We start from the raw sequence: 13,407 nt of genomic DNA, 5'->3' as shown, positions 1-13,407 counted from the left end.
TTATGCAGAGAGTGAGCCTGATGGGTTTGGAAATTAGGCGTCAAGTTGGGATGAGCCTGATAGGTTAGTTTAAGTGTATATGGGGAACTCTGCTTGGTAGATGATGGGTTAGATGGAAAAGCACAGGTTCAGAAAAAGTCATAGGGATTACCAAAAAGTTTCAAGGAGGAGAAAGAACCAGGAGGTAAAAAGAACAAAGGGCTGGTGGTATTAGGCAGGCTTCTTGATTAATCAGGGCCTTTTAGATTTCAGTTTACTGACTATAGTTGCCCTCCTCTCTTTCCAGGGCAAGTTAATATTTTATGTTCTTTTGAGCCATTGCCCCTAACCAACTGCCTTTGGAGTGGGGCTGTCTTGCTACTAATCACTTATCACTAGGATTATAGACATGCCACTACTCCTGACTTAAAATATCTTTTTTTTTTCGAGATAGGGCTTCAGTGTAGTCCAGGCTGACCTGGAATTCACTATGTAGTCTCAAGGTGGCCTCGAACTCATAGTGATCCTCCTACCTCTGCCTCCCAAGTGCTGGGATTAAAGGCATGCACCACCACGCCTGGCTCAAAATATCTTTTATAGTTGAGAATCCTTTTATAATTTTTGTTATTTGAGTCAGGATTCAAAAACGATATGTTACATTTGGTTATTAGGTCTCTCTAATCCTTTCTAGTAGAGAACATTCTTGGCCCAGGGATATAGCTCATTTGATAGAATTAATGACTAGCATGAACAAAGTTCTAGGTTCAATCTTTGCACCTAATAAAACCAGGCATGGTGGTGCATGCCTATAATTCAAGCACTAGGGAAGTAGAGGCAAGAAGATCAGATACGTTCTCTGGTTACATAGGGAATTTGAGGCCAACTGGGGCTATATAAATCTATGTCTCAAAAAATTTTTTTTACCCATGACTTTTTTTTTTTTTGGTTCAAGGTAGGGTCTCACTCTAGCCTCTAGGCTCATCTGGAAATCACTATGTAGTCTCAGGTGGCCTCAAACTCATGGCGTTCCTCCAACCTTGGCCTCTGCCTTCCGAGTGCTGGAATTAAAAGCATGCACCACCCTGTCAGCAGAGAGAAAGAGAGCCAAAAAGGACACACCATGGCCTGTAGACACTGCAGACGGACTTCAGATGCATATACTACTTTGTACGTTAGGCTTTATGCGGTTACTGGGAAATTGAACTTGGGTTGTTAGACGTTAACGCCCAAGTGCCTTAACTGCTGAGCCATCTCTCCAGCCCTCAAAGTTTTAAAATTATTATTATTCATGTGTGTGTTCATGTGTGTGTGAACATGTTCATGTGGCAGTGTGGACATGCACATGCCATAGAAGACATGTGGAGGTCAGAGAACATTGAAGAGACTGAGACTATTACAGAATGTCAATATGCTTTATTTATTTAGTCAGTAAGTGCTGGAAATTGAATTACTTTGTTTTTGTTTTGCTTGAGTCAGAAATCTCCATGTATACCCTCTTGAAACTTGCTATGTAGTCAAGACTGGCCTTGAACTTGTGATGGTCCTCCAGCCTCTGCCTTCTAAGTGCTGGGATAACTGATGCAAGCCACCATGCTTAGTTTGAAATAAATATATAAAAAAATTAAAGTGTGCACATTTTAAGCTGGGCATGGTGGTGCTGCATGCTTTTAATCCCAGCACTTGGGAGGCAGAGGTAGGAGGATCACCATGAGTTCGAGGCCACTCTGAGACTACATAGTGAATTCCAGGTCTTCCTGGGCTAGAGTGCGACCCTACCTCAAAAAAAAAACAAACAAACAAAAAGTGCACACACTTTAAAACTTTTGTTTGTATACATTAAATTATATTATGTATGTTTTGGGGGCCCATATTATTGGTCCTACATTTAAGGCTCTCTATAATCTAAACTTAATATCATTTGCCATATTTCTTCCAGTAATTTCTGGTAGTGTTCTTTCATTCCTTAAACAATTTATCTTGTTATCTACTCATCTTCTCTACTTTTACCCACTTTTCCATTCTTGGCCACCACACTTGCATTATTTTTCTCAATTGGAATGCCTTTCTGGTATTGATTGTATCTGCTTATTCAAGTCATAAGTTCCGTAGTTTGTGAAGTATTGAAAATTTCACAAAACATAAGTCTGGTCTTCAATTTCTCTCTGTGTATGTATATGCAGAAGCCAGAGGTTGAGTCAGGTGTCTTCCTTAGTTGCTATTCACCATATTTATTGAGACAGGGCAGGTCACTAATCTAGCCAACCAGCTTACCTGTCCCCACTTCCCAGACACTAGGATTACAGATACATACCACCACTTGGCATTTATGTGGATGCTGGGGATCTGAAGCCATCGACCCAGCCCCTGGCCTTCATTTCTTGACTATGAATGACAAGCTGTAGAACTCTGTTAAAAACTATTCTCTCTTGGGCTGGAGAGATGGCTTAGCAGTTAAGCGCTTGCCTGTGAAGCCTAAGGACCCCGGTTTGAGGCTCAGTTCCCCAGGTCCCACGTTAGCCAGATGCACAAGGGGGCGCACGCATCTGGAGTTCGTTTGCAGAGGCTGGAAGCCCTGGCGCGCCCATTCTCTCTCTCTCCCTGTATCTGTCTTTCTCTCTGTGTCTGTCGCTCTCAAATAAAAAAAAAAAAAAACTATTCTCTCTGAATGTTTTCCCAACTCTCAAGATGGGATGTATTATTAAATGTTGACTATTACATACTTATGAAAGGAGACATTCTGTAGAAAATTAAGTATTATGCTGGGCGTGGTGGCGCATGCCTTTAATCCCAGCAGTGGGGAGGCAGAGGTAGGAGGATCGCTGTGAGTTCAAGGCCACCCTGAGACTACAGAGTTAATTCCAGGTCAGCCTGGACCAGAGTGAGACCCTACCTCGAAAAACCAAAAAACAAAAAAAAAAAAAAAAAGAAAGAAAATTAAGTATTAGAAGAGTTCAAGGAGGGTACTGTTGGCTGTGTATTGTGTGGGTGTAATTGAATTTGAGTTTCAGTGGTAATGAAACCCAAATGAAACAGAAGATTCTGAAAATATTTCGATATATAACTAGTGTTTTTAGCAAACAAAATAGAGGATAGTACATTGGGTAAAAGGTGTGCTGTTCTAGAATGTTGATTTATTATAGACTTTATATTACACACACACACACACACACACACACACACGCACACACGCACACACACCCCCCATAGCGCTGTCGGCAGGGCCTAGCGAGATGGCTTAGCAGTTAGAGATGCTTGTTTGCAAAGTCTGCTGGCTTGGATTCAATTCCCCACCTATGCACATGAAGCTGGGCAGGTGGGCTGGAGAGATGGCTTAGCAGTTAAGGTGTTTGCCTGCAAAGCCTAAGGACCCAGGTTTGATTCTCCAGGTCCCATGTAAGCCAGATGCACATGGTGGTACATGTGTCTGGAGTTTGAAGTGGCTAGAAGCCCTGGCATGCCCATTCTCACTCACTGTCTCCCTCTCTCTGTCTCTAATAATAAAAATAAAAGTGTCTTTTAAAGAATAAATAAAGGTGGACAGGCATTCAATTCCATGAGAACCAGGCACACATGCAAATAAATGAAGATTTATTTGGGGGGGGGGTTAAGGTAGGGTCTTGCTCTAACCCAGGCTGGCCTAGAATTCTCTATGTAGTCTGTCTCTGAGTGCTGGATTGCTGCCACCATGTGTGCCACCAAGCCCAGCTCAATAAATAAATAAATTTTAAAAAGAATGCCTTAGCAGAACAGAGCAGAAAGTAAAAGATAGCACACACCTGTAATCCTAGCAGTTGGGAAGTCTAGCAGAAGGATTAGAAGTTTAAGGTCAGCCTAGCTACACAGGGAATTCAAGGCCAACCTTCGCTATTGTAAGACCCTGTCTCAAAAAAAAAAAAAAAAATGTCTGAAGACTTGCTGTCCTAAGAATACTACTTGAGGGCTAGTGAGACAGCTTAGTGGTTAAGGTACTTGCCTATGAAGCCTAAGGATCCAGGTTCCATTCCCCAGGACACATGTAAGCCAGGTGCACAAGGCAGCACATGCTTTTGGAGTTCATTTGCAGTGGCTAGAGGCCCTGGCACACCCATTCTGTCTCTGTCTGTATCTCAAATTTTAAAAAGTTAAAAAATTATTTTAAAAAATACTACTACTTGGGCTGGAGAGATGGCTTAGCGGTTAAGCGCTTGCCTGTGAAGCCTAAGGACCCCAGTTCGAGGCTCGGTTCCCCAGGTCCCACGTTAGCCAGATGCACAAGGGGGTGCACGCGTCTGGAGTTCGTTTGCAGAGGCTGGAAGCCCTGGCGCACCCATTCTCTCTCTCTTCCTCTGTCTTTCTCTCTGTGTCTGTCGCTCTCAAATAAATAAATTTTAAAAAATTAAAAAAAAATACTACTACTTGAAGCTTTTATTGTTTCGAGTTTTTGTGATAGGGTCTCATGCTGTAGGACAGCCTGGCCTGTTTCAGTCTCACCCCCCCCATCCCCGCCACCCTAATGCTGTGATTACAAGCATTAGCCACCAAAGCCAGCTACTACTTGAAACTTACTATTTGCTTTGAGAACAGGATCTCATGTAGCTCAGGTTGGCCTAGAACTCACTATGTAGTGGAGAAATGACCTAGAACTTGTGATCCTCTGACCTCTGCCTCTGAAGTACTGGGATCACTGGCACGTGTGCATCACTATGTAGTATTGCTTGATACTTTTAATTTGATAATGCTGTCATTTGCTTTCCTAGGTGTGGGGCTGGGGAGATGGCTCAGCTGTTAAAGGCACTTGCTTGCTTTCCTGAGTGGGGGATATTGGTGGATCTGATTTCTTCTCTTTTGTTCTTACAGCTGTATTATCAAGTCCTAAATTTTGGAATGATTGTCTCCTCTGCACTAATGATCTGGAAGGGGTTAATGGTAATAACTGGAAGTGAAAGTCCAATTGTAGTGGTGCTCAGGTAACATTTTTTCTTTTCAAGACATGGAATTGCATGGGATTATTTGGGAGAAAAATTGAGATACTGAATAATTGTTAAACCAGTCCTTTAAGAACTATTACTTGCCAGGCATGGTGGTGCACACCTTTAATCCTAGCACTTGGGAGGGAGAGGTATGAGGATCCTGGTGAGTTTGAAGCTAGCCTAGGACTACTGAGTGAGTTTCAGGTCAGTCTGGACTACAGGCAAACGCCTTACCCACTAAGCCATCCCTCCAGCCCCAGCCTGGGCTAAAATGAGACCCTGCCTTGGAAAACAACAAAAACTGTTACTTAGAAGAAACCTTGAAGGAAATTAGTTACTAATTAATTATGAGGAAGTCTTACTTTGTGAGGTACTCCCATTCAAAACTCCAAAGGACTCATGTCCTTTCTCTTAAAAGGTTTTTATGTGTTGGGTATATATGGTGGCTCATGCCTATAATCCCAGGAGGTTCGGAAGGTCAAAGTCAGCTTCAGCTACATAGTGAGTCCAAGGCCATTCTGGACTACATGAGACCCTGTCTTTTTAAAAAGTGTATCACTGGCCGGGCGTGGTGGCCCATGCCTTTAATCCCAGCACTCAGGAGGCAGAGGTAGGAGGATCACTGTGAGTTTGAGGCCACCCTGAGAATGTAGAGTGAATTCCAAGTCAGACTGAGCTAGAGTGAGACCCTACCTCAAAAAAAAAAAGTGTGTCACTGTACTTTATTTTGCTAACATTCTGTCTTCTATTCCTTACTTTGATACATCAAGACTGAAATATAATTATTTGTTTATTATATTGTATAGTGCTGCCACAAAATAGTTTTCTTGCATCACATCCTTGGTGCTAATACAAAAGCATCACTAATGGCTTCCATATTTTTTGTTGACCTTTAAATATCATTTCTAATGTAGACTTCAAGAATTTTGAAGGTATTAACACCCTCCCAAGGTGACAAATAGTGCTGAACTTTTCCCCCATCTTTGCTTCCTTCCTTGTCTTTGGTCACATAATCTTAGTGATTGTAAAACCTAATTTAGTAACTCATTTTTGGAAAATTACTACTTGAATATTTAATTGAACCATTATAGTCTGTCTTGTTTGAGTTTGATTTTGTAACATCTCAAACCCTTTATAAGGAGATAATATAAAGCAAATAGAATCATGAGCGTTACCTAGAATGCTGATAGTAGTAGGTCACTCATTCTTTTGGGGGAAGTTGGTTTCAAGGTAGGGTCTCATTCTAGCCCATGCTGACCTGAAACTTATTCTGTAGTCCCAGGCTGGTCTTGATTTCACAGCAATACTCCTACCTCTTCCCTCTTGAGTGCTGGGGTTCAAGAAGTGTGCCACCACAACTGGCTTCTCACTGTCTTTTCCAGTTTTTTTTTTTTTTTTTTTTTTTTTTTAAGGTAGGGCTTGGCTCTAGCCCAGGCTGACCTGGAATTCGTTATGTAGTCTCAGGGTGGCCTTGAACTCACAGTGATCCTCCTACCTCTTCCTCCCAAGTGCTGGGATTAAAGGCTGATGTCACCATGCCCAGTTCACTCTCTTTTTTTTTTTTTTTAGTAGTACTTTTTTTTTATTAGTATTTTCCATGATTATATAAAAAAAATCCCATGTTAATTCCCTCCTTCCCCCACACTTTCTCCTTTGAAATTCCACTCTCTTTTCTTAATCACTGTATTGAGGTATGATTGGCAAGAAGAGGTAGGAGGATTGCTGGGAGTTTGAGGCCTCCCTGAGAATACATAGTGAATTTCAGGTCCTCCTGGCTAGAGTGAGACCCTATCTCAAGTAAACAAAACTATATCTATATCATCTATATCTGTATCTATATAATATTTTTGAGAGTGTTTATATGTCTGTCTATGAGGGAATGGGTGCGCCAGGGCCTCTTGCTACTGCAGGTGAACTCCAGATACATGTGCTGTATTATGCACCTGGCTTTATGTAGGTAGTGGGGAATTGAACCCTGGCCACTAGGCTTTACAAGCAAGTACCTTTAACTGCTGAGCCATCTCCCCAGCCCCATAAATTTCCTTTCTCTGACAGTTCCTCTTCTTAAAACTGTTTTTCTATATATACGTTATATATCTAGGCTGACCTGGAATTCACTGTGTACTTAGCGATCTTCCTACCCCTGCCTCCCAAGTGCTGGGATCGAAGGCAAACCATCATGCCTGGCTTATTTTATTTTTGTGTATTTATTTGATAGAGAAACAGGCAGATGGAGAGAATGAGCATGTTAGGAACTCCAGACTCATGTGTCCCATGTGCATCTGGCTCACATGGGTCCTGGGGAGTTGAACCTGGGTCCTTTGGCTTTGTAGGCAAATGCTTTAACTACAAAGCCATCTCTCCAGCCCTGTTTATATATTTTTTTAATTTTTTTTAAATTTTATTTATTTATTTATTTGAGAGCCACAGACACAGAGAGAAAGACAGATAGAGGGAGAGAGAGAGAATGGGCGCACCAGGGCTTCCAGCCTCTGCAAACGAACTCCAGACGCGTGCGCCCCCTTGTGCATCTGGCTAACGTGGGACCTGGGGAACCGAGCCTCGAACCGGGGTCCTTAGGCTTCACAGGCAAGCGCTTAACCGCTAAGCCGTCTCTCCAGCCCAATTTTTTAAATATTTTATTTATTTATTTATTTTGCAGCCAAGAAATAGAAATAGCCTAATGAACAGATGAAGAAACTATGGTATATAAACACAGTGAAATCTGTTCTCATTAAAAAAAAAAAATGATGGAGGTCTGTGGAGATGGTTCAGTAGTTAAAGGTGCTTGGTTGTAAAGCCAGATGCACAAAGTGTTGTATGTATCTGGAGTTCATTTGCAGGGGTAAGAGACTCAAGGGTACTCATACTGTTTCTACTGTTTCTCTCTCTCTCTCTCTCTCTCCCTTTCTCTGTGTGCTTGCAAATAAATAAATGTAATTTTTAAAAAGTGATGGCAGTTTAACCTCCTATTTCTATGACCATCACTGCCTTTGCACAATTACCAGTGTTGAAAACTAGGAGTAATTCTTTTTTTTGAGGAGGATGTTGAGATGTGGTCTTGCTTTCGCCTAGGCTAACCTGGAATTTACTATGTAGTCTCAGGCTGGCCTCAAACTCACAGTGATCCTCCTGCCTCTGCCACCTGAGTGCAGGGATTAAAGGCACGCACCACCATGCCAAGCCTTTTTTTATTTAAATTTTTTTTATTGACATTATTCATAATTATAGGCAATAACCCATGGTAATTCCCTCCCTCCCCCCACTTTCCCCTTTGAAACTCCACTGTCCATCATATCCCCTCCTTCTCTCCATCAGGCTCTCTTCTATTTTGATGTCATTATCTTTTCCTCTTCTTATGATGGTCTTGTGTAGATAGTGTCAGGTACTGTGAGGTCATGGATATCCAGGCCATTTTGTGTCTTGAGGAGCATATTGTAAAGAGTCCTACCCTTCCTTTGGCTCTTTCATTCTTTCCGCCTCCTCTTCAACAATGGACCCTGAACCTTGGAAGGTGTGATAGAGATGTTTCAGTGCTAAACACTCCTCTGTCAAGCACTGTGGTGCCGCAGCCTGCCCTTTTAAAAAATATATTTTTATTGGACTGGGGAAATGGCTTAGTGGTTAAGAGGTTTGTCTGCTAAGCATAGGGACCACTGTTCAATTCCCCAGGACCCACATAAGCCAGATGCACGAGGGGGCCGCATGTGTCTGGAGTTCATTTGCAGTGGCTGGAGGCCCTGGCATGCCCATTCTCTTTATCTGCCTCTTCCTTTCTCTCTCAAATAAATAAAGTATTTTTTAAAAATATTTATGTATTTATTTACAAGGAGAGAGAGAGGATGGGCACTCGAGGGCCATAGCAAGTGAACTCCAGATGCATGTTCCACTTTGTGCATCTGGTTTTATGTGGGTACTGGGGAAAAAAATCCAGGTGGTCAGGCTTTGCAAGCAGGTGCCTTAACCACTGAGCCATATCTCCAGCCCTAGTAGTTATCTTTTTTAAAATTTTTTTTTTATTTTACTTATTTATTTGAGAGCGACAGAGAGAGAAAGAGGCAGATGGGGAGAGAGAGAATGGGCATGCCAGGGCCTCCAGCCACTGCAAACGAACTCTAGACGCATGTGCCCCCTTGTGCATCTGGCTAACGTGGGTCCTGGGGAATTGAGCCTCGAACCGGGGTCCTTAGGCTTCACAGGCAAGCGCTTAACCACTAAGCCATCTCTCCAGCCCCCTAGTAGTTATTCTTGATTCTGCTGTACCTAATTTGCCACCAAATTTGTTTTTCCTCCCTCTCTTTACTTTTTTCTTGTTGTTCTATTTCAGGCATTTGGCATTTATCCTGCGTGGGCTATTGTAATGACCTTTAAAGAAATGCCTTTATAAGAGAACTCTGTTAAAAACTATTCTCTCTTGGGCTGGAGAGATGGCTTAGTGGTTAAGCACTTGCCTGTGAAGCCTAAGGACCCCGGTTTGAGGCTCAACTCCCCAGGACCCACATTAGCCAGATGCATAAGGGGGCGCATGCATCTGGAGTTCGTCTGCAGTGCTCTCTCTCTCTCTCTACCTGCCTCTTTCTCTGTCACTCTCAAATAAATAAATAAAAAGAATAAACAAAAAAAAGAGAGAGAGAATTAATATTTTCATTGTAAGAAATGTTGGAAACATACCAAAAACTCTAATTGAAACTGTCATTTTAGTTCTGAAATATAATCACTATTAACATTTCACTGTCTTTTTCACATATATGTTATGTAGTTGAGATGATTTTGTGCACACATCCTCTCCCTTATTTTTTTCTCCTTTCTATTTGCCTATATATCCCTGTTTATAATTTATTTATTTATTTGTTTTTTCAAGGTATGGTCTTGCCTGCTGACCTGCAATTCATTATGTAGTCTCAGGGTAGCCTCAAACTTATAGCAGTCTGCCTACCTCTGCCACCTGAGTGCTGGGATTAAAGTCATGCACCACCAGGCCTAGCTCAAATATTTTAAAGTATTTTATTTATTCATTTATTTATTTATTTATTCATTTATTTGAGAGAGAGAGAAAGGCAGATAAAGAAAGAAAGAATGGGCATGTAGAGCCTCTAGGCACTGCAAACAAACTATAGACACATGTGCCACCTTGTACGTCTGACTTTATGTGGGTGCTGATGAATCAAATCTGGGTCCTTTGGCTATGCAGACAAGGGCCTTAACCGCTCAGCTATCTCTCTAGTTCTATAAATTTTTTTATTAGTATTATTTGAGAGAGAGTACAGGTGCTCCAGGGTCTCCTGCCACTGCAGACAAACTCCAGATGCATACACCATCCTGTGCATCTGTGTTTATGTGGGTACTGAGGAATCGAGCCCAGGTCGTTGGACTTTCCAAGCCAGCACCTTTAACTGCTGAGTCATCTCTGTGCCCTCCCCCCTTTTTTATTTTTATTTTTTATTTTTTGTTTTTTCAAGGTAGGGTCTCACTCTAACCCAGATTGACCTGGGATTCACTATGGAGTCTCAGAGTGGCCTCGAACTCAGGGTGATCCTTCTCCCTCTGCCTCCCCAGTGCTGGGATCAAAGGCGTGCGCCACCATCCCTGGCTCAGTTTCTTTTTTCTTTTTTTTGTATGTGTTTTATTTTGTGTTTTATTGCAGGCCAGCTCATGCTAGACAAGTACTGTACTAGTAAGATATAGGCTCTATTTCAGCCTTACAGAGTTCTTTTTTGAGGCAAAATCACTCTTTCAGCCTCCACCCTCCCCCACTTTTTTTTTTTTTTTTTTGAGGCAGGACTCACAGAGAGTTTTAAATAACACTTTTAATGGTTACTAAGTTATTCATTTGTGGTAGTAACCTGAAAAGGTGGTCTTCCGGTCTATCTTCTCAATCATTTTTCGGTTTTTTTTTTTTCTTTATTTATTTGTTTATTTGTTTGAAAGTGACAGAGAGAGAAAGAGGCAGGTAGTGAGAGAATTGGCCCACCAGAGCCTCCAGCCATTGCAAATGAACTCCAGATGCATGCACCACCTTGTACTGTTTATTTATTTTTTATTTTTTTGGTTGTTTTTAAATTAATTGATTAATTTTTTGATTGACAAACATACGGAGCGCTTCACAAATTTGCATGTCATCCTTATGCAAGGCCATGCTAATCTTTTCTGTGTTCCAATTTTAGTATATGTGCTGCTGAAGCAAGCATTCAGTTTGCTTATTAACAAACAAACAAAAGATCCATGTTCTTTGCCATTTCCAAATCTTACTTTCCACTGGAATTACTGGGGAGCCAATGATGTCTGCCTCCCCTTCCCTGACTTTCTGATGTGAATGATTTGGCATATGACTTCATCTTGAGGATTGTTTACAAGTTGCGTAGGTTATTTCAATGTACAGCAAAATTTAAGAACCAGTGACAGATATTACTCCTTTACATAGAGAGGGACTAGAGCCTTCAAACAAATATGTTTGTGCTTTGATGTTATTGGTTTTAACTTTTATTACCTGCCTGTTTTCTTCTTATTAGAGCTCTTATTTTCTCACTTTTTAAAACCGTAAAATGGACTGCTTTGTTCTGAAATTCTTATAATAATGATCTCTAGTCTGTCTTTCTTATTTCTCTTTTTAAAATGAATAAATTGATAAAACAAATGTTATCTCTGTAGCTGTTTTTTTTTTTTTTTGACTTAATGAGTTGTTTTCCTCCACAGCGGGTTGGACCTGTAAGGTCATCTTGGCCTGTATCTTTATAAATGGCAGCAGATGATCCACTTCTCATTTGAATATTTGAATATGCGTAGTGGTTTCAGATGAAGTGAGAACAAGGGCAGTATTTTTAAAGTTCATTCTTTTATATGCTGTTTGTCATTTGAGATTTTAAAAGGTTAAGGAATTAGTAGCACTGCCCTTTTCAAGACTTAGGCTTCTTTGAATAGCAATGCTTGAAATGTAACTACTTACCAAGGTCTAAAAACTACAAAAACCTCTTATTAATTTAGGGAAACCTAGCTGGGTGTGGTGGAACACCCATGTAAATCTCAGTACTTGGGAGGTTGAGGCAGAAGGATTACCATGAGCTTGAGGACAGCCTGAGTAAGCTACATGGTGAATTCTAGTTTAGCCTAAGCTACAGGTTGAGACTCTGTCTCAAAGAAAAAAATAAGTTTAAAGAAACCTGTATTTTGAGAAAAGTACTAATGTATGGTGATGGGAGTTCTTAAATGTAAAGTATACCACAAAGGTATATTGGTACTTTTGATCACATTGTGGAATATCTTAAGTTTTGGGTTTTTTTGCTATTCTTTCTTTCCCAGTGGCAGCATGGAACCTGCATTTCATAGAGGAGATCTTCTTTTTCTAACAAATCGGGTTGAAGATCCTATACGAGTGGGAGAAATTGTTGTTTTTAGGATAGAAGGAAGAGAGATTCCTATAGTTCATCGAGTCTTGAAGATTCATGAAAAGTATGTGTCAACTTTATCTTACCCACTTTCTAAAAGTTTTGGTTTAGTGCTTGCAGTGTTTAATTTTTTTTTTTTTTGCATATGTGTGTATGTCATTTGTGTGGTATATGCACATGTGTGCAGATGGAGTGTCTCCACGGAGGCCAGAGGAGAACATCAGGTGTCCCTTTCATCACTAATCCGCTTGTGTCCTTGAGATAAAATCTCTCACTGATAGTAGATCTTCGCTTTTTCATGAGCCCCAGTGATTCTCTGGTCTTTGCTTCCCACAGGACTAGGGTTACCCACATGAATGACTGTGGCCAGCTGTTCACGTGGATGCTAAGGGAATCCAACTCCAGCAGTCTCAGGCCACCCTCAAGCCCTCATGCTTATTCTGGAAGCACTCTTCACCAGTGGCTTATCTCTCCAGCTTCTGCATTGCTTAATTTTGATAGATAAAAATTATGAAAGAGGACTGAGGATATATAGCTCAGGTACTAGAGTACTTGACTAGTATGCATGAAGCCTTAGGTTCAATCCCTAACCCTGAATTTTAAAAGAAAGGGAAAACAAACAAACAAACAATCCTGGCTGCACTATCCTGTAATTCTAGCACTTGAGAGGTGGAAGCAGGAGGGTCAGGAGTTCAAGATTACCCTTGATTACATAGAAAGCGTGAGACCAGCCTGAGCTACATGAGACCCTATGTCAAAAATTAATGCATAGCCAGGCATGGTGGCACATGCCTTTAATCCCAGCACTCAGGAGGCAGAGGCATGAATTCAAGGCCACCCTGAGACTACATGATGAAAATTAGGTCAGCCTGGGCTAGAGTGAAACTCTACCTCGAAAAAACAAAACAAAAAATAATAATATAATAATGCATAAATGAAAGAAGGAAGGAAGATTATGAGAGTTAGGGAGTGTTTAGGTTGTTTGCCTGCAAAGTCTGCCAGCCCAGGTTCGATTCCCTAGTACTTACCTATGTAAAACCAAATGAACAAAGTGGCACATGCATCTGGAGTTAGTTTGCAATAGAAAGAGGCCCTGG

The 13,407-nt window shown here is 41.2% G+C and overlaps 1 protein-coding gene and 1 pseudogene across 1 annotated transcript in view; one reads left to right on the top strand and one right to left on the bottom strand.

The window, feature by feature from the left end:
• Sec11a (SEC11 homolog A, signal peptidase complex subunit) overlaps nt 1-13,407 on the top strand; it is a 41,850-nt gene that overhangs the window by 12,824 nt on the left and 15,619 nt on the right. The window contains exons 3-4 of the mRNA XM_045146108.1: nt 4,816-4,925; nt 12,225-12,374. Coding sequence (XP_045002043.1) covers nt 4,816-4,925; nt 12,225-12,374 — 260 coding nt within the window. The remainder of the gene's footprint in view (nt 1-4,815; nt 4,926-12,224; nt 12,375-13,407) is intronic.
• Nucleotides 11,014-11,112, bottom strand: LOC123459709 (annotated as a pseudogene).

The sequence above is a fragment of the Jaculus jaculus genome, chromosome 3 (genome assembly GCF_020740685.1).
Source record: "Jaculus jaculus isolate mJacJac1 chromosome 3, mJacJac1.mat.Y.cur, whole genome shotgun sequence".
Lineage (NCBI taxonomy): Eukaryota > Metazoa > Chordata > Mammalia > Rodentia > Dipodidae > Jaculus > Jaculus jaculus.
Note: the sequence above shows the minus strand (reverse complement) of the source record. Positions and strands in the feature narration are given on the sequence as shown.